This window comes from Nannospalax galili, unplaced genomic scaffold (assembly GCF_000622305.1).
Source record: "Nannospalax galili isolate Female #2095 unplaced genomic scaffold, S.galili_v1.0 scaffold330, whole genome shotgun sequence".
Classification (NCBI taxonomy): domain Eukaryota; kingdom Metazoa; phylum Chordata; class Mammalia; order Rodentia; family Spalacidae; genus Nannospalax; species Nannospalax galili.
Genome location: NW_008329640.1, coordinates 2,874,942 through 2,898,163, shown reverse-complemented (window position 1 = coordinate 2,898,163; position 23,222 = coordinate 2,874,942). Strand labels below are relative to the sequence as shown.

The 23,222-nt window shown below is 50.7% G+C and overlaps 2 protein-coding genes across 6 annotated transcripts in view; one reads left to right on the top strand and one right to left on the bottom strand.

Annotated features, from left to right (window-relative positions):
* Tmem63c (transmembrane protein 63C) overlaps positions 1 to 6,886 on the top strand; it is a 151,199-nt gene extending 144,313 nt beyond the window's left edge. For 3 of the 4 annotated variants that reach the window (XM_017799890.2, XM_008840050.3, XM_017799889.1), the window contains exons 24-25: positions 880 to 948; positions 4,180 to 6,886. In XM_017799890.2, coding sequence (XP_017655379.1) covers positions 880 to 948; positions 4,180 to 4,380 — 270 coding nt within the window. In that variant the 3' untranslated portion in view covers positions 4,381 to 6,886. Of the gene's footprint in view, positions 1 to 879; positions 949 to 2,434; positions 3,639 to 4,179 lie in introns of those variants that run through there. The other variant, XM_008840067.3, reaches the window with a different exon arrangement.
* Positions 101 to 21,191, bottom strand: Ngb (neuroglobin). 2 transcript variants are annotated; one of them, XM_029567033.1, is made up of 5 exons: positions 17,372 to 21,191; positions 15,925 to 16,036; positions 15,234 to 15,353; positions 1,048 to 1,138; positions 101 to 747 (listed from the first exon to the last, which is right to left on the bottom strand). In XM_029567033.1, the coding sequence occupies exons 1-5, from the start codon at positions 17,458 to 17,460 to the stop codon at positions 674 to 676; spliced, it is 486 nt and encodes a 161-aa protein (XP_029422893.1). In that variant the 5' UTR covers positions 17,461 to 21,191; the 3' UTR covers positions 101 to 673. The 2 variants fall into 2 exon arrangements, with proteins under 2 accessions (XP_029422893.1, XP_008838240.1); XM_008840018.3 differs by lacking the exons at positions 101 to 747; positions 1,048 to 1,138 and adding an exon at positions 12,081 to 13,900.
* Positions 21,192 to 23,222: the final 2,031 nt, after the last annotated feature.

Sequence of the window (23,222 nt, the reverse complement as noted above, 5' to 3'; positions counted from 1 at the left end):
GCAATGGTATCAGTCTAATCATTAGGCCCTGGAGACAGGAGCATGTTCATGCCCTCTCAGAGCTCTGCCAGCAATGTTGAGTATCTGTGTCAGTGTTTCCCAAAGTGTATGTGTGTGTGTGCTGGGACCCTGGAATGATTTCCAGTGAACAAAAACACAATTTTTGCTTTTCATGGTTACATGCTTTTCTTTCTAGTTACGCTTACAGTAACTGGCACTGGTTTTATGTTTATAACACAAACAGTGTTATAACAGTGAACTGTTTCTTTTCTGAATGTTGACTTGAAGCACAGCAACCTGCTGAGTTGGCAGAGGGAGCCTTCTAGAGGCATTCTTCTTGCTGTCCATCTGGATCTGGGGCTCTGAGCACAGGCACCTACCACCCTCTCTGCCTCATTTCCTGCTCCATTGCTGACTGGAGTACCAGGCCTGGAGTAGGACCAGAATGAACTCCCAACACACACCCAACACACACACACACACACACACACACACACACACACACACAGGTTCTAATACCTTGATGTCACAGATCTCTTTGTGTCACTCTTGAGAAGGGTGGCAGAGAACCTTGGTAGGATTGACAATGGAGGTGGCATTCCGGGAAGAGAGATGACAGCAGTTGGAGCAGGCCCATTGATGAACCCCATTCCAACTCTGATTACTTCTCACTTTATGGTCTTTTGGGAGTGGCTGGTATCCCAATCCTTTCTTCGTACCCCTTGGGCTTCTGCCCTGCCAGCCGGACTGAAAGTTCAGAAAGAAAAGAGTAGGATGCCAGGGAGGCAAGCAGGAGGCCTAGGTGTGGATGAAGAGAGGGAGGGGGCACAGGCAGAGGGAAGCCCCCATTCTGTGACTCATCCCCTCTCTCCATTGCAGCCTGAGGAGGAGGCGGAGACTGTGTTTGACATGGAGCCAAGCAGCACGACCTCCACACCCACCTCCCTTGTGAGTTTCTGCCTCCACCCTGGGGACAAGTCAGGAGGGTGGGGCCTGCAGGGGTGGCCCACTCCAGTGATACAGGGGACACCAGTGTTTAGTACTTACCTTGGGTACTGGGGAGGAACCAGGGGCCCCTGGGCTCCCTCTCCTGATGCAGCAGGACTTGGTCCAGGTCCAAATGCTTCCATGGCCCTGGCTGAAGAACAGGGTGAAAAAATCCAGGATTAACTTGCCAATCACCATACGTCACCCAAAGAGGAGAGAGCCAAAGATGAAGTACACGGTCAGGGAGACCCAGATCTCAGAGGCCTCAATCGAGTAGTCGCAGGGGCATGCTGGGGCTTGGCCTCAGGACCCAAGGCTGCCTCCAGGGCACAGGTGCTGGCCAAAGCGGTGCAGACAGAGCTACAGGGAGCTATTGACGGACCCAGTGAATGGTAAGGCAGGGGCAACACCCAATCAATGCACCCGCCAGCCTGCCAAGAGCCAAGGCTGAACCCAGAGTCTGTGACCAATGGACTGGGCAGAGGCTCCCATGCCCGTGTGGCTCACCTGGATGGCAGGAGCTCTTGAACTTATCCCTACCACAAGTGCTCATACAGTTATCTATGCATGCACATAGGGCACAGCATCTAGTGTGCCCCAGTGCTAGGTGCCTCTGATGAGGTGCCATCTGGCCCAGGCACTTGGGGCACTTCCCAGATGAGGGATCATATCATACAACTGCAGGAATGGGAGGAAAGGTTGGCAGGTCAAAGAGGGTATGGAAAGAGCATTGGAGGAAGAGGAACAGCCTGGGAAAAGGCCAGAAGAGACTATCTGGAGCTTGTGGGGAAAACAGAAGACAGTTTTCAACATGGTGGACATACAGTATGCCCACAGGCAGGGCCCGCAGAGATGAGGCTTTCTTTAGTGATGGGCAAAGTTGGGTCAGAGTCAACATCAGGTAGATCTCCCTGTCTATGTGCTGACACAAGATGTGTCAGAACCCACTTGAAAAAGACCTTACTTGAAAAGACCTTCACTTGAAAAAGACCTTACAACCAGTGACAAACTGTCTGTGAGAGGAGGCAGGGAACAGACCAAGAATCAAAGCAGTGACATCTCTCTCTGCCAGGGTCCCTTCCAATAGGAGTGACTTTATGCCATCAGCAATGCGTTACTGAAAATTAAGAACCTGAAGCTCTGCTGTTTTCACTCTGGATTAATAATCTCCCATGGTCGGGGGTTTTAATCCCCCAAAGTTAATCATTATTATTTTGCCATATCTGGGAACTGATTAAACCCCCGGCTTCATGTAGGCTAGGCAATACCAACTAACCTACACTCCCTCCCTCAAAGGTCCATTAATTCAGACCCCAGTGTGCTGGGCAAAGGATGTGGCCTGGCCAAACAGAATGTGAACCAGGTCCATCTGACTATAAAGTCTGTGCTTTAGGGAAAAAAAGGACTAGAATTTATTATTTATGCATGTATTTATTTTTTGAGACAGGGTTTCCATTTGGGCAGCCTGACCTCGACCTACAGGTTCAAGTGATTCTCCCACCTCAGCTTCCAGAATAGCAAGGACTACACAGGCGCATGCTATCATGCCTGGCTTAAACTTTAAAAATCTTTTATGTTTACAACAGTGGTATATGAACATGGTAGACAATTACGGGAATAAAAAAAAAAAACAGATAAGCAAGAATGAGGAAATAAAAAGTTTATATTCCCACCACCCAGAGATGATCACTGAGACACTGGTGTACATTCTTCCAGATATCTATAGAGTGTGTACCTTTTCATACATCTATGCTTATATGTACATATGTATATATGGGTTTTGCTAAAATGAAATTATATTGTACATATGGTTTAGGTAAACATCTGTAGGTTGCCACATATATGAATTATCTTTTCAATGCTCGTTTTCAAACAGTCCTCATTTTCCCAATCTTTTATAGCTTGTCCAAACAAGAACCAATTATCTATGCTGGATTAGGACTTGGAGAGACCAAGCCAATAGTCCTGCAGAATGTCCAACCTTCTGAATTTTTCTGGCTCATCTTCCTGATGTCCTCCAGCAGGTTCCCCTCTCTCCCCCATTCCCTGATAACTGGAGGCTTGAGAGGCTCAAGTTCAATGTAGGGGCTAGAGTGAATTCCAGAGAGTACCGTGCTTCACCTTGGAGATCTGTAACATCCTGTGTGGTCCTGTGGTGATTTAAGGACCACAGGGGATGAAGCCTAGGTTTTGCTACTGTTTGGCTACCATTTTCTCCTTTATGCTCAAAAGACCTACGGTATATGCTCTGGCACCAGGCATATGTCTAGATCTTTTGCAGAACTGTTCCTTCACCAATTGGGGTTGCTTGTTTTCACTGGAATAAACCCCTACAGAAAGCTTTCTTTATTCCATTAACTGCTTACTTTCAAAGTAAGAAGTTAGATTGAAAGCCACTTCAAAAAGTGACAGATTGCCCCTTTCCCTGGTACTTCCCATGCCTGCCTTGCCAGGCATTCCTAAGACTAGTCATTAGTGTGACAGATGTCCGCTAGCAGTCTCAGTTCTGAATCTGACACACTCCATGGGAGTCATGGCTGTACCTCTCACTGTCTTAGAAAGTACACTAGCTCAGGAATGAAGGTCTCTCCAGTTCAGGGGGACCCCGGGCCATCTTCCCCTTGACTTATCCTGAATGGGGACTGAGAATGGGTGGGACACATTTCTTTTTTAAAATATTTTATTTATTATTTTTATTTTATGTATATGAGTGTATTGCCTGCATGTATGTGAGTGTACACATGTTGTGCAGTGCCACAGAGGTCAGAAGAGGGCTCCAGATTCCCCTGAAACTGGAGTTAAGGATGGTTCATAGCCACCATGTGGGTGCTGGGAATCGAACCTGGGTCCTCTGCAAGAGCACCCAGTGTTCTTAACCACTGAGCCAACTCTTCAGCCCTGGGACACATTTCTGAAGGTAAGTGTGGATGAGGAGTCAGGAGACCGGCTACTAAAGTAGCCCTCAGCACTCCAAGGTAGTGAAACAGGTTCACCTTCACCTGGGGAACTCATTGAGTGATAAAGAACAACTAGGCAGAGGGATGGGGAGGACCTGGGCTGCGGGGGAGGCAGGGTGGACCCAGGGCTTGGAAAGACAAGAAGTGATGGGATAGGGCATGAGGAAAGAAGGTGTGTTCTGGACCTTGTTCCTGATATGACCTTGCCCCATTTCCCCCTCTCTGTCCCAAGCAGCTGTATGTTGCCACTGTGCTGCAGGAGCCTGAGCTGAACCTGACCCCTGCCTCCTCCCCAGCCCGGCACACCTATGGCACCATGAACAACCAGCCAGAAGAGGGAGAAGAAGAGAGTGGTCTGAGGGGCTTTGCAAGGGAGCTGGACTCAGCCCAGTTCCAGGAAGGGTTGGAACTGGAAGGCCAGAGTCAGTACCATTGATCAGGACTCCATTCAGGAGCCAAGGGAGAGCCTGGCAGGGGAGGCAGAAGGGCAGATGATCCTCCTGCAGACTTTGAGAAACTCCTGATGGAGCTATCTGCCACCCTGTGACCCCAGGCCTGCTGACCAGCTAGAGTGGAGGGTGGTGATGGGCAACACCCAGGGACCCTGGAATGGGGTGGAGGAGACAAACACCATGTGTTGGGAGCGGAGGCTGAAGTTCACGACACAGAGACTGATTGCTGGGGTGTCTTGCTGGCATCAAACTGGAGCAACTGTGTGTAAGGGACGAGGTAGGAAGAAGCCCACTGACGGCTTTCTGGGGGCTCAATCACTCCCACTCCAGCTGCCCATTGAGGACTACCGCTCCAGCCCCTGGTCCTCTACTGCAGTCTAAGGAAGCAAAGGTATGTGTGTTAGACCTCATCAACAAGGCACAAGTGGCCATCTCATCACAAGTTTCCCTGTAAGGCATCTGTAAACCTCACCCCTGAGCAAGGGGTAGCTGGTTCAGCAATCTTAGAAAGAAGTGATTGAGGCCCTTTCTGTTTCTCTGCCCCTGGAACAGCAGGGTAGAGGCCCTGCATTCTACTCATAAGGATAGCTGGTTCATGGTCACTCAGGCTCATTAAAGAGACCCCTGTACGTGTGGTAAAGGAAACCACCGTTCATCCTTGCTAGTTGCTTTAATGGTATGTGTAGAGAGGGGTGTAGAATTCAGGGAGCAAGGTCTTCTCTCCAAAACTGGGCCATGGGAATCAGAAACACCTCTCTAAGCCAAGAGACAAATGAAAATACCTCCCAAACCTAGAAGTAGCCACTAATAACATCCCCTGCTCCACCTACGTGAGGGCTGGGCCCCAGCTTGGCTGAGATTGGTGACAGCTCAGGGCCAGAACTTAGGCTTCCAACTAAAGGCACTGACCATCCCCTCCCCTAAGGCAGACCTCTCCCCATTCTCTGAAGCTGTACTTAAAATTACCCCTGTAATTTTACCACCCTCCAGTGGCTCAGATACTGCAGATGCTTCCCACAGTGACATCACTCCAGCTTTCCCAGGATTGGGTAGGGTAGGGGTGATGGATGCATTCCCCATGGAGAAGACCCTTCTGGTTGGCAAGCTGCTCTCCCAGAGCTGCCTCCACTAAGGAGTAATCCCCTGCAGTGCTGGTGACTCGGCACTTCTGACTCTTAGGACAGGTCACCTGCAGGACTACTATGAAGCCTGGCCTACTGGGCCTCTGAATCACCCAAACAAAATTGCATGGGGTTTGCAGGCTCATGAGCCCCTGAAGCCTCTCCCCCAGATATCTGGGTGCCTCCTTGTTGCCCACTCACTGCAAGAAGGTCCAGGCTCACCCCACCTCAGTGTCTCTACCCAGGTACAATGGCTGCCCTGAACACAGATCACCTAGGTCTGCCCCTAGAAACTACTCCATCTCTACCCACATCCCAGTCCCAGTAGTTCTAAGCCTCACCCCAGGCAGAATTGTTCAAGGGGCACATAGTGTCACACTCCAGGGCTTGGCCTAAAACATTGGTATGGGGATCTTTCCAGAGAGCTTGAGTCAACTGCTTGGAATATGTCCGGCCATACCCTTATATATCCCAGTATCCCAAGGCCCTCTCCCCCTGGGATTTCATTAACCAGAGAAAGAGACTTTTCATAGAGTGGTCAGGCCCAGTGTTGAGCACTGCCCATAGTGGGGAGTAGCCAGCCCAACTGCCACAGTGTGTATTTGGTATGTAGGGATTTGGAGTGCAACCAAAAGCTGGACCAGGACCTCTTCTCTGGGCCCTGCTTGCTGGGATCTACCCCACATCCCTGCGGCCCTGTGGACTGTTGCTGCTAGCCCTCCTATCCTTCCTTCCTGCCTTCTCCTGCTGCATCCCATGGAAGGTGCAGATGGAAGAGGTTCCATAGACAACAGGGCAGGGTGGCTAGAGGGCTGCTTCTTAATTTGGGTCAAGTGCAGCCTGGTTCTAAACCAGATGTTGGGCAAGTTGCAGAGTCCACTCTGCTTTTCCTGGAGCTGTCTAGCTGGCTGGACCTTGACTTCCCCAAGATCCCTGGAAACTGACTCCTTCATCTTCTTCTACATACAGACCACATCCAGGCTCTCCTCGGCATCTCTCTCTTTGTCTCAGCCCACACTGTCTCAATTCACTGATCAACATCCCACCCTACCCACCCCTAATCTATCCACTTGATCCCTTCTGGAGGGAGATACCTCCTAGGAGACCCAGGGTGGCCTAAAGCCTCCCAGAAGGACCCTCCCCAGGCCTGGAGCAGCCTCACCCCTGCCTGCCTATCCCTAAGCTGCCTCTGGTAGCAAAGTGCCTATCAGCAGCATTGCATCCTCTGGGGGCCCTGGAGGGGTGTGGACTGCCCATGGCCACTACCACTAAAGGAATGTGCCAGAATACTGAACCTTCTTGTTATCAATGCTATGACTGTGCCTTGAATAAACAAGTCCTCCCAACTTCTGCCAGTCTGTGCCTCTGCCTCTGAGCCAGCAGGGCCTTCTCTGCCTGAAAGAAGCCAGAGCTGTAATGGGAAAACCCCCTGAAGTCACCAGGCTGGGACAACATGCCTCATTGCATGGCTCTTGCCCCAGGGACCAAACATGCCCCTCTGGAATCCCCTTATCCTAAGGCCTTCTCTGGCCCCAACTATGGGGGTAGCAGGGAAGGAAAAGGAAGACCTGATAAGTGCTGCTGGTTGATGAGAAAGACAAGAAATGGCTCCACCTCTTTCTGCTATACAGAAGGTGAGAGCCACTTTGGCGGCCACGGAAGCAGCAGGGCCCTGGAGTGCTGGGCCTATGAGTAGGTAAATGACGTAGACCAGCAAGTCAGCTAGATTTCAGCTGGAGGCCCCCCAGGAAGAACCACAGACAAGGCTCAGGTCTGTACCTGAGGGTACAGAGGACAGGCAGGTCAAGGAGATGGTGGCTGTCAAGGAGGAGTGAGGAGCAGTCAGACAAGTCTGGGCAGGATAAGAAGTGGCCTTAGCAAAGGCTCTTGCACCTGTGGCAAGGAGAAAAAAAGTGTTCCCTGCCAGGGGGCATGTCTCTGGGCTAAGAAACCTGAGCCTTCTTTTCCCAACTGGATGGTACTAGCTGTCACCTGGTCTCCAAAGCAGAGGAGGAAGACATGAGCTCCACGCACTACACATGACTGATCAGAACATATTCAACTGGGGTGGAGGATGGGTGGGTTAGGGAGAGGCCTCCGCCCTCTAGGGATCGGCAACAACCATCTCCTTGTACCTTAAGCTCTTGATCTACCCATGGACATGGATTCAAAGCCCACTGCAGCATGAGTCAGGAAAAGTTTCCAAGTTTCCAGGGCTGCTTGAGGGGAGAGGGGTGTTAAGAAGGTCCCTTCCCTGGGCAGGAGGGGCAGGGTCTGCTGCCTATATTTGGTGGACTGGGGCTGCTGCAAGAGAGGGGTCTCTCCTACAACCCATGAACACCTGTCCTACCAACTGCCTCTCAAGGATCTCCTCCTGGGGACCAGGGGCCTCCGGCTCTCAGGCCTCGGGCCATTCCTTGATTCCATGGCACTTTCAGGGGATATTGCTCAGATAGACATAAAAAGACAGACCAGAAGAGAAGCTGAGGAGAGAGGGCTATAGCCCAAGGAAGTAGAATAGCCAGGAGGGTGGCATTGCGGGATCCCACTACCCAACAGGCAAGGAGGACTGAGGGCCTACGAGGTGGGTATACATGACTAGGGGTGGGACTAGGGGAAAGCTTGGTGCCAGGAGGGCCCAGAATGCCAGCCACTGTGCTGTGTCCATGAGGCATTGTAGTGCCTGATCAAGTGCCAAGCTGGGTACCAACAGCCTGGGAGAAGCAGGAGGGCCCAGGGTTCCTTGCAAACCTCTGCCTGGAAGCTAATCAGAGAATAGACAGAGACAGCTCCTGGCCACCCTCCCATAGCTGTCTCCCTAGAGGCCCAGCTACAGGCTTCTAGATTGCTTTGTGGAAGGCCTTGGGGTTCAGGGGAGCCTGGGTTCAAGAAGACAAGCTCCCCATTTTTTTCTAGTGGAAACTGTTTCCTGAATACCTGTCAGTTCCTTGGCTTTGACAACCTACAGCGCACTGTCACCCAAGCCTCCGTTGCAGGGAGAAGTGGGAGCCTCCTAGAGGAACCAAAATTTCTGGGGTGGTACCCAATCAGCTCTGGTTTTCAGAAGTCTCCAGCTAAGTATAGCAGGCAGAGAGGAAAAGAGTCCCCAGCCTCAGGTACCACTCTTACAGACCTTGGCTCTCTTCAGCCCAGGACAGAAGTGACTGATACCAAGCAAGGGTGTAACTCCTATCATACTGACCTGACTGCAATATATGATTCTCTAGACCAACAGAGAGTCCCTCCTTCTGACTACCTCATCGCTTTCAGTAGCTGTTTAAGGAATCGCCTCTTCTCTCTTCTCCAAACACAGCCCAGAGTGGCTTTTATGACAGCCTGCCCATTCCTAGGCAATAGAAGGTTCCAAGTGTAATAAACAAATCTGTTACATAATGGGATGTCAGACAGGCATAAGTGCTTTGAAGAAAGAACAGAACAGGATGAGGGAAGGAAAAGACTGGAGACCAGAGAGCTGTTCTGCCCTAGAGGAGCCAGGATGAGGGCGAGTTAGAGGGTCTGCAGGAACAATTGCAGGACCTGAGGAGCAGTAAGAAGGCCAGAGTGACCAGAGCAGAACAAGCAAGGAGAGAGAGGGCCAAGGCAAGGTCTAGGGAGGGTAGCAACACTGTATGGACTTCAGGACATCAGGCTTTCCTCTGGTAATAGGGGGCACAACCGTGGGGTTCTGAGGAGAGTGACCTGATTGTCTTTGGATTTTTTTCCTGTTTTTTGTTTTTTGTTTTTCCAGATTGTAAGATACACACACGTTTTGAGACTGAGTCTGGCTGTGTAGCCCAGGCTGGTTTCAAATTCACCATCCTCTTATCTCAGTCCCTTGAGTGCTTGGATTGCAAGCATGTGCCACCATGTCTAGCCATCTTAACCATTGTTAAGTATGTAGTTAAGAACTATTACATTTATAATAATGTACAAACCATCACTCCTAGCCACCTCAACTTTTCATCTTATAAATCTGAGAACTCTGAATGCATCGAACAGGAGCTCCCCTTCCCCCTTCCTGGCCCCAGTGGCTACCGATTCCCACATGTACTGAAGTGACCACTGCAGTCAGATAGGGATGAGTGAACCAGAAATCCCAGTTGGGACTGTTGGAGGCATCTGGGAGAGGGGATATAGTAGCTTAACCAGGATTGGGCAGAGAATAAGGAGAAAAGTAATCAAGTCTGCCACCCACAGGACCGAGGCTTCATGCCTGGAGAGATGTGGGGTTCAAGAGAAATTCAGAAGGAAGACTGACTCCCAGATCTTCAGCCAGAACAACCCAGCAAAGTGATGAAGGAGGTGAAGGCTATGAAGGGGCATGCCTGGGATGAACCTCGTGTCCCACCTGGTCATTTGAGATACCACTGACTGGATACTGGAGATGGGCTGGGGACCTAAACCTCAGGGTCAATCAGAATGGGATTAAAGCAAGACAATGGCCAAGACCAAGAAAGTAGGGGGCATAGGTAAGGACAACACCCAGAGGCTGAGCCAACACATGGAGGAAGGGAGACTCTGTTGGGAGTTTCAGGAACTGCACTGAGGACCTGGAGAGCCAGGAGGGGCCCAGAGAGGAAGGAGAGAGACTCAGGGTTTACCACTCCTGACAGAAACGAGAGGACACCATGAAGCATCATCCAAGGAGAGAATGCTGGTCATGGACAAATGACCTGGCTCCTCCACAAAACAGTGAAAAGACAACAGGTAGAGGAGCTGGTGTAGATGGGAAGATGGGAGACACAAGCAACGGCAAAACATGGACTAGCAGCAGAACGACATCTCTGATATCAGTGAAACTGGAATCTGGACAGTGCATTAGGCGATGCTGGGGTATTAAGGCGTTTATATGTGACAAGTTTCTAGGCATGTATGAGGAAGAATTTACAAGGGACGGGACACAATGTCTGGCTTAGGAACTCTGGCAAAGAGAAAGCAGAGAAGGGCTAGCATTGACATGATGCCAGATGGGGATCTGTCAATCTCTGGATTTTTACATCTGGCAGCATTTTTCCATAAGAAGATTAAAAATTAAGGAGTCATCAACTCAAGTGCTGGTAAGCAGAAGAGCAAGGCAAGAGCTAAGATATGACTCCTGAATTTGAGAAGATGACAGTGTTGGTGACCACCACACAGACACAGTGGGGACAAAGTGTGACTTCAGTAGGTTCCCATTCTTTTACAGGAAGTTTGGATGTGAAGACAGCAGGTGGAAAACCACTCTTTTGAAGAGTTTTTCTAAGGAACTAAAAGGATTGGAAGCGGAGAGGGAAGGAGGAGGAGTTGTACTGTAAGATGGAAATGGGGATAGAATGAGAAGGGATGGGGGTTGGGAGTTACAGGACTGAGACCTTGAACAGAAAGAGAAGGAACTAGTGCCCCCAACAGACATTCAGACAAACACATGGAACGGCAGCCTTTTGTGAGATTCAATCATCTATACTCAGGGTGGCTCAAGACATGGGTTAGAGGAAAGTGTTTGACCTTTATGAAGCCAGGTCACCCTGGTCACCTGAGTGGGCATCAAACACTTGGGAACACTAGGCCAGCACAGATAACTGAGTCTTTGCTATTGTTACATCACACAGGGGACAAGGTCCTGCCTCCACGTAGCCTGCTATGATGGAGAAAATGCTTCCAGTGCTGCAGTGGGAACAGCATTCCCAATAGGCTGCTGATCACTGACTGCTACCCCAGGTCCCCAGGCCCTGCCATCTGAATTGAACAGAAAATACTGTCATGTCTCAGGCTGTCTTTGTAGCTACCAACCTGTGGGCTCCTGCACCCAGACCCATGTGTTGGGGAACCCTGCTGTTAGGGTTGCAGTTTCTCCATGTCCGGATAGCCATGAGGGGCTCTGCGCCTGATGGAGAGACTCCCCTTTTCAGCAGGGGGCCCCCTGCTCTCTTCCTGGCTCACCTTGAAGTGCCGCCACAGATGCCTTATCTTAAACATGACCTCTGGCATAGAAACTACCAGGTTTTTTCTATGTGATAATCAGGCACTGTCTGACAGCCTGAAAGATAGAAGCCCACCGCCACATGTAAATAAAGCATACTACGAGCACCTATCAACTGAGGCTTTTGCTACTGCCTCCACACTATAAATTCTCTAGTTTTCCCCTAATAAACCGGAGCTGTATCACTGAATTTGGCTGAGCTGTTTTCACTGTGTCTTGAGCTGTGTTTCACTGCGCCTGGGACCAGCCTGTGATCAGTCTTTCCGGAAGAGCTGCCTTCCGTCAGCATTCACCACTTCTGCGCTCCCCGCTTTTGCTCTCCCTGCCCCCCGCGGACCGGTGGCCAATGACCCACGGGCACAGGGGGAGCGTCCTGCAGCTAGCTCGAGCCTCCCGCAGCTTGGCGCAGAGCCCGCCTGCAGCTGGCAGCACCCGCTGCAGCCGCGGAGAGAGAAAGAGACCCGCCGCCTGGCACCCATGGACTGCTTTCCTTGGGGGATTAGTGTGCTGTATGTTATATCTGACTGTATTAATTACTTTTGCATCAGTACCACAAAATGCTTGACAGAAACACCTTAAGAGAGGAAAGATTTATTTAGTCTCATGATTTCGGAGGGTCTCAGAACATCATGGCAGGAGGGCATGACAGAATTCATGGCAGTTGGCATATGGTAATACCTCTTAACATCATGGTGGGACCAGGAAAGAAAAGGGACTGGGCGATCATCTTCAAAGGCCCACTCTCTAGTGCCTTACTTCCACCAAGTAGACCCTACTTCCTAAGGGTTTCCCGGTCTTCCCCTCCCCGCCAAACACTTGTCATATGCTGGGGAACAAGCACTCAAAACACGAGCTCATTCAAATTCAAATTACAACATTCACCAACCCCAAAATATAAGGTGGCACAAGCAGAAGGGAAGGTTATGTCTTTTTCAAATAAAGTTCTAAAATGGGTAATGCTGATGAGTGGGCACCTTCTCTAAGCAGCAGCCAAGGGAGAAGGCTCTGCTCAGTGTCATGTTCAGCACATGGCCCTCAAGGTCTCTGTGAGCTCTGCACTAAATTGGTAAATGATTATGAGGAACATAGGAGCCTGGGGATGGGAGTGGCAGGCCTGGAAGTACCCCCACACCCATACAGTCTACTTGTTAGGACTGTCTCCCGTCCCACCTAGTTTCAAGGGAAGCTGGTCCAGGTGTGTGCCGAGGAAGAAGAACTAGATTTGGTGTCCTCACAGCCAGTCTGGAATGGAGACCCCCTAGCTCCATCACCACCATGGCCTCCCACTTTCCCATGCCTCTCCCTTCTCCACCCACTTGGGCCATGGCCCTGCTAACCCCATCTTCTCATCCTGCCCTGAGCCTCAGTGCTCTGCAGCTTCATCTGGCACAGGTCAAGGCCCACAGAAAGATCAGTTCTGGAGGATCAGAGAGGAGCACAGAACAGGTTTATTCCTCGTGCATTTGCAATCACAGCACATACAGGGAGAGATGTGTAGGTGGCTAGGGGTAAGGTCAGGGCATTCACACTGCATTCTCTCCCACCCATCTGCCCATTTACAGGTCCACCTTGGGCATAAAACACAGAGTTAGGAGCCCGTAGCTGGAGGGGATGAGTAGGCAAGCAGAAAGAGATGGGAAGATAAGACTTAGCCCTGATGAGATGAGGAGGCAAGAAGAGCCCCAGGACTCAGCATTACCTGGGATGAGGTCACACCTCCTTCCTCCTTCTAGACTCTCTACTTTGGCTGGCCAGTTAGATTTCCCCAGAGGAATATTGGGGAGGTTCTACCAGAAATTCTGAATGAGGGCATGGGAAGTTCTGCTTGGGGCATCTAAGCAGTCAAGACCCAGGGGCACCCGTTGTGGATACAGGAATCCCCAGGAAGGCTACTCTGTCTCTTCACTTATGGAAAGTAAACAGGCTTGAGTAGGAAAGTATCAAGGGGTCTGAGCAGGCAAGATGAAAGGTTCTGGGAGCTGGGTCATTTTACCCCTACCTTGGCTGGGGCTCATCTGAGAAGGGCCTCACCACCAAAACTCTGCTCTGCCTCACAAGGAGACAGACAGGGTGCAGCTGTGGGATGAGGGAAGCCCACAGAGCCCTCTGGAAGGAAAAGTCACTTTCTGCAGTTGTCCAGGAACTGAGACAGAGCCCTGCCCCATCACCTCTCCAGGATGACCAAGGGAATAAGGATCACAGTATAGGGATGCCTAAGGGGCTGAGGCTACAACAGACAGACAAACAGACATAAATAGATAGATAGGGATGACAGGCAGAGTTTGCCTCTTACTCCCCATCCCAGCCTCGGCTCATGGCTTGCACCACAGCCCCGTAGAGCTGGCTCCAGGCGGCCCTTGTGGCTGGTGTGAAGGCGGGTCCCAGGCACCTCTCCAGCATGTAGAGCAGGGACTCACCCACTGTCTGTGGAAGCAAGAGGTACCTCATCATCTGAAGGCAGGAGGGCATGGCTCCATCCACAGGCAACAAAAGTGAGAAAGCTCAGGCCTGGGGAAGGTAAAGGGCCTGGGGCCTTCTGAGAAGGGTTCTGCCCCCATCACCACCCTGTGCCCACCTTTCCCCCTAAATGTGAGGCTGTACAAGGAGCAAAGCATTTCATCCCACCCACAGCTTTGCAGCCACCCTATGAGAGAGGCCCAGGCATTGCTCAGACCCCACCGACTCATTGCCTGAAGATCTCAGTTTCCCCACCTGCAAGGCACCAATTATGGGGTTAAGAGCTTAGGCTATGGAACCAGGTAGATGTGAGTTCAGATTGTGACCACCACTTATAGGCTAGATGACCTGGAACAAGTTATACCACCTCTCTGAACCTTAGCTGCTTCATGAGTAAAACAGGAAAACAAAAACTCCAAGTTCTGGGTTTATTGGATGATTAAATAGGATAATCTATAAAAAGCTCAGCACAGCAGCTGCATATGGTAAGCTTTATTATTAATAAAATAAAATAAGGTCTATTTATCCCACAAATATTACTGAATGTTATCCCCCAGGCACTGCGTAAATGCCTGGATGGAAAGATCTAAACCAATGCAGCCCCCTCCTCACAGAATACTGTCCGGCAAGGGGGTGGGCAATGGGGCATTCTCACAGTATAGGATCTCAGTGAGACACACTGAGAGTATCCATGCACCGGGGTAGGATCCTCCCTTTGACACTAGGCTCATCCATGTGACTGGTTCTAGCCAGTGAGACTTCAGTGACAGTGACGCCATCAGAGGCTTTATAAGCTCTTGCACCCTAGGGCTGTTTTCCTAGAACTCAGCAGCTCTTCTTTGCAGAAGCTCTGCTAGCTCTGGGAGGGCTCAAACACTCAGACACCAACTTGGACATCCTAGCCCCAGTGGAGCTCCAGGTTGGATTTAACACATGAGTGACTCCAACCACATTAGAGAGCAGAACTGCCCAGCTGAGCCAGCCACAAGAACTCAGAGGCTGTTTAATGTGATTTGATACCCAGTCACAGAAAGATGAGCAAACCAGCTAATCTCAAGAACTACTATACTTTCATGGATCTTAAAGATGCTGTATCAGAGAGGAGAACTCTGAGGCTCAGCAAGCTCAAGCCAGTGCCAGGCACAACAGCAGGCAAGTAACTAGTGCAGGGCCTTTGGTTCTGGTCATCTGAGGGGTTGGAGTTGGGGAGGGAGACAAGGTGGACTGGGGAGGACTGACTGGGAGAGACTGGCAGCTGCAGGTCTGGAGCTCTGGTGAGAGAAAGCATCCTACTACCCACCGAGAAGGAGCTGAGCCTCACGCCCACTGCCCGATGCTTCTTGCCCAAACTGGCTAGGTACTCCTCCAGTGAGGACAAGTCCTCCACGTTGGTCACTGCAGCATCAATCACCAGCATCACCTGCCAAGGACACAGAGGGGCTAGAGCAATTCTATCTGCTTAACACCACCTAGAATTTAACCCAGAACCCAGGGAAGCTCTCAGAACTCTGTTGTTCAGAATCAGAGTGGCAGACAGCCTGTGTTTGCATATAGTAGATGCTTAATATGTGGTGGTTCCACCAGCCACTAATGTTCCACCCATAAAGGAAGCCCCTCTTTGACAAAAACCCTCAATACGCCTGCAGAACAATATTGTCTGCCTGGGACGAAGGTAAACTAAAGTCTGTGTGGATTATGAGCCCAGCCTGGTTTTCCTAGGCAGGTGGCCCAAGAGGCCAGGACTGCACCAAACAATGTCCCAGGCTGGTTCTGGCTGGGTAAAAACAGAATGAGTCTCTCTTTCTGTCTCTCTCTTCTCTCTCCTCTGTCTCTGTCTCTGTCTCTCTCCTCTCGTGTGTGTGTGTGTGTGTGTGTGTGTGTGTGTGTGTGTGTGTAGGCCTCGAGCAGAAACTATTTTCCCTATACCAAGTCCCTCCTCCTCCAGGACAATGTTCTGTGGGTCTGAGACCATGTGGCTCTGTCTCCCTCACCTTCCTTATGTGATCCAGGAATTCCGGGGAGGAGAGACAGTCCTCAGGGCTGGAGAACTGGCGGCCACTGTACTGGAAAAGAGGCAGCAGGCTAGGCTCCAGGGCAAAGAGTCTGTGGATTGGGAACAGGGGTCAGTTGGGCAGTGAGCAGCAACCTCAGCAGACCCTGGCTGGCCAGCAGTAAGCCACAACACACCTCCCAACTTGGCCATACCAGTGAGGCCAATGCCCCCTCACCCCTTCCCCAGGCATCCTTCAGAGATCCCCAGCCTCTTACAGTAGCTGGCAGACCACAGTCTCTCCCTAAACAATTGAGGAATGGGGTTTGGGACAAGCAGAAATCTCAACCCCAAACCTGAGAAATACTGAAGGAAGCCTCCCTTCTAGGACAGAACTTCCCAGTTTCCTCATGTCTGAGGAGGCTTAGACCAGTGATGACATCAAGAGTACACTCCTGTACTTACTGAGCATGGAGTATTTCGCATGTGCAAATCACGGTAACTGTGCATCCCTCATGGTTTTAAGCAGTGAGTATGGGGAAGGAAGCGGAACCCTGCCTCCAGCCACACAGTCATATAGTAAAGTCATATAGTAAAACTACAGTGGTACCAGAGAGGGTGAAGATAAGCTTGAAAAAATCCAGCTGGCATAACCAGAAGCTGTCAACCTCACTGGGAGGAGCTTACATTGTGTGCGTGTGTGCGTGTGTGTGTGTGTGTGTGTGTGTGTGTCTCCATGGCTGACCTTTATTTCCCATGTGGGAGAGGTTTTGCAAAAGTCTGTTCAGAAGTTTTGGGTTGGCCTAGGGAGCTATGATGAAAGAGGAGTAACAGCCTGTTGGTGATGGCAAAAGGGTTATGGAGAGCCCAAGGTGAGGCTGAAAACCAGTCTTCTGTCTCTTCTGGATGCTGAGACTGGACTCTAGTCAACCCCGCCCCGTAGCTTCTCTGGTCCTAATCCAGTCCTATCCTGGGAAGGAACCTTCGTCTTGCTGGTGACTAGGAGTGCATTCTCCTGGGCCTGGATAACCCTGGTAGTCTTCTACCCACAGGTTGGCGCGGGGAGCCAGTCCCACTATCCAGGTGCCTACACACCCGCCCACACCCTCCTGCCTTCCAGTCCCTCCAGCTTCCTAAGCGACTCTGTAGTCATTATCTATGGGAAACTGAGACAGCTCGGGACCGGGACCGAGAAAGGGGCGCTGAGCAGGACCGGCATCTACCCGCCGGTATAGTGAGGTGAGCATGGGAGACTCCACCCGCCCCTAAACAGCTCAGGTGGGAGTCGCTGCCTGTTGCCGCGCGCCCACTCCCCGGCGCACATCTGGAGGGCGCCCCCGCACCACCGCAGTGGGCCGGTTTTCCTTCCTTTGGTGCCAATCTAGTAGTCTTGAATCGGTGCTGATGGGCACCCCTCCACTCGCACCCCAGGGCCTGGCAGCGCTCACCTGGCGAACAGGACAGTGCCATGCTCCAGCGGGTTGCGGCTCACGGTGCGCCAGCTCTGCCGGATCAGCTCCGGCTCTGGGCGCTCCATGCTCTTCAGGGACGCAGAGGTGGGACCCTCCGGCTTGCGCACAGTCACTGCACGTGCAGCGCCATCTCCACGGCGACTAGGGGGAGGGAGGCTGTTCCGCGTCCCCTCCGGGCTGTTGGCTTGGCCAGGCGGAGCCCAGGATCCGTTCCTTCCTTAGCCTACAGGATGTGCGACCAGCTGTGCCAGTCCCGAGGGCGCTTCCTCGCCTCAGGGGACCCCGTTCCAGCTGCTGCGGCCGGCAGCTAGAGCCGCCCTTTAAAGCTACGGCGCCCCCACCCCCTCCAGCCGGAGAAGGCGCACACCCTCCGCACTAGCCTTGGCCAGAGAAAACCTGAGGCCTGGGAAATGTCCAGGCTTCAGAATCTACCAGAAATCACTGAGCCTCTCCAGACTTGTTTCGCACTTCAAAACTAGTGATGTGACTACTTAACCGGCCTGACATAGTGACCATGTCTGTAATTTCAGAGACTGAAGCAGGAAGATAGCTAGGGTAAGACCAGGGTTAGAGTGAGATTCTGTCTTACTACCCTCCCCCTAATAAACCACCACTTACTCTTTCTGATTAAGAGCATGGAGAGCCCTGGATTCAAAGTGTCACCGCTCCTCAGTCCCCCTGAAACACTGCCTGAAAGCTCTTGCTTTCCATCTCTTGGGCTCCTGGGCTCTGTTCAGATGTGTCTACTGTCTTTCCTAGAGGTTGGCCGATGGAAACCAGGTCTCCAGACTGATCGACCTGATCAGGCAGGCTGGGGAGGCCTCTGCTCAAGCTCTGGGTCTGCCTGGAGGTCTGGCAGAGGTTTGGGGCTACTAGGGTTCTCAGCTTAGTGACAGAGACCCAAACCACAGCCATTCCCAGTCAAGTGTGGGTGGGCTTCCAATCCCAGGTCTGTTTGACCAATGTGGAATCCACTCCCCTAAGTCACAGGGCAAGGGGTTTGTTGTACTACCTACACATCTATGGAGTTAAACTTATTGTACTATTTCATGATCTATTAAAAATCATAACCAAAACAAAGGGGGTTAGTGAAATAGCCCAGTAATGTGTGCATGAGAACCTGAGTTCAATCCCCAACACATGTAAAATCCCCAACATGCAAAAAATAAAAATAAAAATGCCAGGGCAGTGGCATGTGCCTGTAATACCAGCATGGGAGACGTGGAGATAGGATTGTTGGGCTTCTCTGGTCAGTTGGCTTGCCTACTCAGTCCAGGTTCAATGAGAGACCCTGCCTCAAAAATTAAGGAAGAATGACTGAGAAAGACACACAAAATACAAGTATTAATACTATTTTTTAAAAGTAGTCCAGGTAAATATGCACTTACTATTCAGGGTGTACAGCTGGCCACTTGTCATTAGAACTCTGCTGTTCTCTTTCAATCATGAAAGTTCTTTGTCCTCAGCCCAGTTCCAGTGGCCCAGGCACTGGAGGACAAGTCCATTTTCACCCTCGCTTTATCTTTCCTTGTTTTTGAGTCTCCGGCCCTCTCCTCTCAGTCTGCCCACTTACCTGTTTCCTCAGATACACTGTAAGGGTTTGAGTGGCAAGGTCTCTACATTCTTTTGGTTTCATACGTATAAATCAGTGTCCTTGAGTCATCAGTTACGAACAGGCTGTGGTCCCCATAGCCAGTCCTGTGCTAGATGTAGGGTGCTTAGTACTTGCCTTCTAGAACCTCTTTTGCAGGGCCTTCATCCTGCTCCAACCAAGCCCCACAAAAGCATCTAGCTGTTGTCTTCTAAGAGCAGAGTTTGGGCACAACCTATTCCACTCTTCACCATCTCTGCTTATCTCTGGGTCCCTGGACTGGAGCTGGAAAGCAGAGCTTTAGGGCAGCTTGGCAAAATGTGTCAAGTTCACAAGATCCTCAAGCAGGAGTACAAAGGAACAGTGCCCTGTGTAAGACACCTGGATGATCTGGAGCCCTTATTCCACTCAGCCTGCACTTCCTAAAGTCCTCACTCTGGACCCTGTTTGCCTCTTTTCCTTTAGACAGGATCTGAAGTGAGGAGTTCATGGAGTTAGGTACTAAGAGGAGGAGGAGCCAACACTAAACCCCTCTGCTGACTCTTCTCTGCTTTGGGGGAGGTAGAGGTGACAGGAGGGGGCTGGATGCACTCTAACCTCTGCTCCCCTTGGGGAAAGACTGAGAATCTGGTGTGGCCTAAGCAGTCAGGGTGGGGTATCCCAACCAGCAGATAGTCCGAATTCAGTTCTGAGGGGCTACAGAGGTTCTCTCCTCCCCGAGGGACATACAGGAGGCTATAATCTAGGTGAGTTTGAGCACTGTTCTCAAGCCAGGGCTGTCAATGTGTCATTAATGCCAGTGAGGAGCTAGCAGATTGAGCATGTATCCAGACACTGTGCCCATTAATTGCATCCTCACAGCAGCCCTGGGAAGGAGATGCTCTTTATTATACTTTCATCCTGCTGTTGAGGAAATGGGAGGCCAGGAGTTTACCTGGCCTGCAGACACAATGTTGACAAAATGCTGGGGCCAGAGTTTGACCTTAGTTCTGATCTTCCGGCCCATTCTCTCCATATGCCTCCAAACAGCAATGTCCATAATTCAGACCAAGGCAAGGTCTGAGTCAGAGGCATACTAGGGCCAGCTCATATGGCTTACATGAACTGACAATCATCTCTTCTCAACTTCTCATTCAGTAACATCAAGTTAGTAGCTTGAAACAGGCTGGGGTGGAAGTATTTATACCATGGAAATTGGCAAATACTATAAAGTAGGGCTTGTTTTTGCCCCACAGGAAATCTGTCATTAAATATCTACCACTACTGGTCTGGGCACACCTGGGGGAACCAGGAAAGCCTAGGTCCTCGCTGAGCTGTGGCTGCAACATACAGAATGTACAAAGGTCAGGCGAAACCAGGACACCTGGTCTAGGGCTGCCTGGGTGCTCCAGGCAGGTGTTTCCAGTCCAGGACCAGGCTGGAGAAGCTAAAAAGGCCCATTTGGCATTGAGTCCTGCTTCATGATTTTCTAGCTGCAGGATCTTAGGCAAGTAATATAATCTCTCCTGAGCAGAATGGAGATAAAAACAGACTTCACTGAGCCTTCGGGAGGATTACCTGTCTCATGTGTCAAGATCATGTCAATTAAGCTGTGCTGTTCAAAGAGCCCTTGGTCCCTCTCTGACCTGCCTGTCCTCGCTATTGTCCACCTCTAGAGCATGGGCATGACTTATTTTCCTCCCCTTTGCCTCCTGTTCCTCATAGTCCTTAGGTGGCTACTGGGCAGCCCAGAAGACTCCCAATTTCAGAGGCGCTACTCCCTTCATCTCCACCTTCAACCCAACACTGAAGTCAGCTGTCAGATCCTTCTGTAGCTCCTTCACAGTTGGCACACTCACAGAGGACGCTGTCACCCAGGGTGGGAAGCTGCTGCCACACTGGACCACTGAGCTGTCTCAGAAGTAGAAAAAATGATTCCCTTGCTCTTTCTCTGTTTGTGGGGGTGGTGGTATGAAATGATCTAACTATACATGTATCCTTGGCTGGCCTGGATCTCCCTATGCAGACCGGGCTGGGCTCAAAGATCTGCCTGCCTCTGCCTCCTGAGTGCTGGTATTAAGGCATGTATCACCATGCTCTGTCTCCTTGCTCCTTTTTATACTGTCTGGGTAAGTAAAACAAAAAATTGTTCTGCTTCCTACTGCCTACTTATTTTAGAATAAGGAACGGAGATAGCCATTTTTACCTAAGTACGTGAGAGCACTGTAAAGCCCACATTCCCCTGGCATCAGGCTCACCTGCCTGGCCAGAGCCTCAGCTGGAATGAAAATGGCCTCAGCCGAGACACCATGTTGGACTTGCTTTCCAAACACTCTTCTCTTCTTGAGGAGTTTTTTTCTGGGAGCCAGAGGGCAACTCAGATCCAATTGAGCACAAGAACAACATGGCATTGAAAACAAGAGCTATTTATTACATAAGTAATGGCTTCTGATTATCTCTGGAAACTTTTTTAAAAAATAAAATGTGGTGGGTCAAGACACTGGCTGGAGGTTAGGCTACCTGGGACCTCTTATTCCTCCACCAGCAACTTGTGAGATTTCTGCCTAGCACTGAGGGCTGCAGCCCAATACAGAGCAGTACCTGGTGCCTTCTGTCCCCTCCATCTTCCAAACAAAACCTGAGCACTTAGTGCTCTGTCATATAAGTGGTCTTGTCTCCAAAGAAGTATCTGCCAGCTTGGGTATGGAGGAAGGAGTGGGCAGGGGGGTCCCATCTTTCCATCCTTGGAAACCAGAAGAGATCCAGGAAACTTTCTTCCTCATTGTGATCAAACTAGGGGGGAGGAGCATGTAATGAGCTGCCAAGCTCTCTCCTTACCCTGGCTCTCTCCAAGGTTGCCCCCTGGCTGCTTCAGAGTTCCTTCCTTCTAACAAGTGCCTTGAGAAATAAGAAGGCATGAGGGGAAATCACCACCTGTTACATGTCTCATGGACTACCTTGCTAAGAGTCAAGCACAGATTTTTACATCCACCCTCTGGACACTCTACCCAAATGGTACTCCCACTGGGTTCATAAGAAAGCAGCCTGGCCTGAGCCTGCAGGTGGAAGGGAGGAAAAATAGGGGCAGAGCTCCTTCATCCCCACTAGAAATACAATTAAGCAGGCAGCTCAGACTCCATACAAACCGTACTTCCTGCTGGGGGCGGGGAAGTCAAAAATGATGCGGCCATGGGAGTGGGCAGTCAGTGGGTCTCAGATCTAATTAACCACCCTGCCTTGCTCTGGACAGGGCTGAATTTCCTCTATTAACACTAATGATGCTCCATCTGAACGTCTAAGCAGGGCCCAGAAGCTTCCCTCTCCACCAACTCTGTAGGTAGCACAGCCTGTCCCTGAGACCAATTTCCAGTCTCCGTGGAAACAGCCTCCTGAAGATGCTTTAAAGAGCTCTGACCCTGTCAGAAGATGTTGGGAGCTACACTGAAGGGAAGATGGAGTGTGGCAAATTCATCATTAAACCTCAAAGTATCGGTCTTCTGGGATCAAATAAACATTTTGCATTTTGTCCTAAACTGAGAAGAAGGCAGGTCTTGAGTTGGTTTGGTTCTGATCCAAAAGTTTTCTTAATTCCTTTGGGGGACCAAGTGGAAAAAGCAGCTCTGAGCTGAAAGTGGTAGACATTAGAAGCTGTCATGTGTTTCTAAGTGTTCTGGGTCTTTGGAGGGAAAGACTGACGAGGCAGTAACAAAAAGGAAGGGAAATAGCAATGACGCAAAAGGGGGTGTCTTCAGGGAGGGCTGCAGAAATGAAAAATAGGAATGTCTAGCAGTAGACAGGGGCATCCGCCCAGACAGGTTAAGTAAGTGTCCCTTATTCCAGCATCCCATTAGATGCTTAGCCTCACAGAGTACCTGCTCTGACTCTGCTGTCAGGAAGGGTTCCCAAAGCCTCTCCCAGGCAGAAGAGAATTCAGGGCTTGGTGCTCATGGCCAGCTAGATGCAGAGGAAAAGGGATGGACAGTGAGAACAGGCTCTTGGCACACAGTAGCTAGATTGCAGATTCCTCCTACCCAATTCAGAGAACAAGGAACCAACATTTCAAGGAAAGTCAACCACAGGATAGGGTATTCTCTGCCACCCTGCTCCCTGGAGCCCAGTACCCTGTGTATGTCACAGGCAGGAAGTGCAGCTACCTGTGTCCATAGAAGACACAAGGGGCAGCAGCAGAGAGCCATCCCTCCAGCTTGGGTGCTTGCTTGCCTTAGTGGAAGCATGTGTGGGAAGGAAGGTCATATA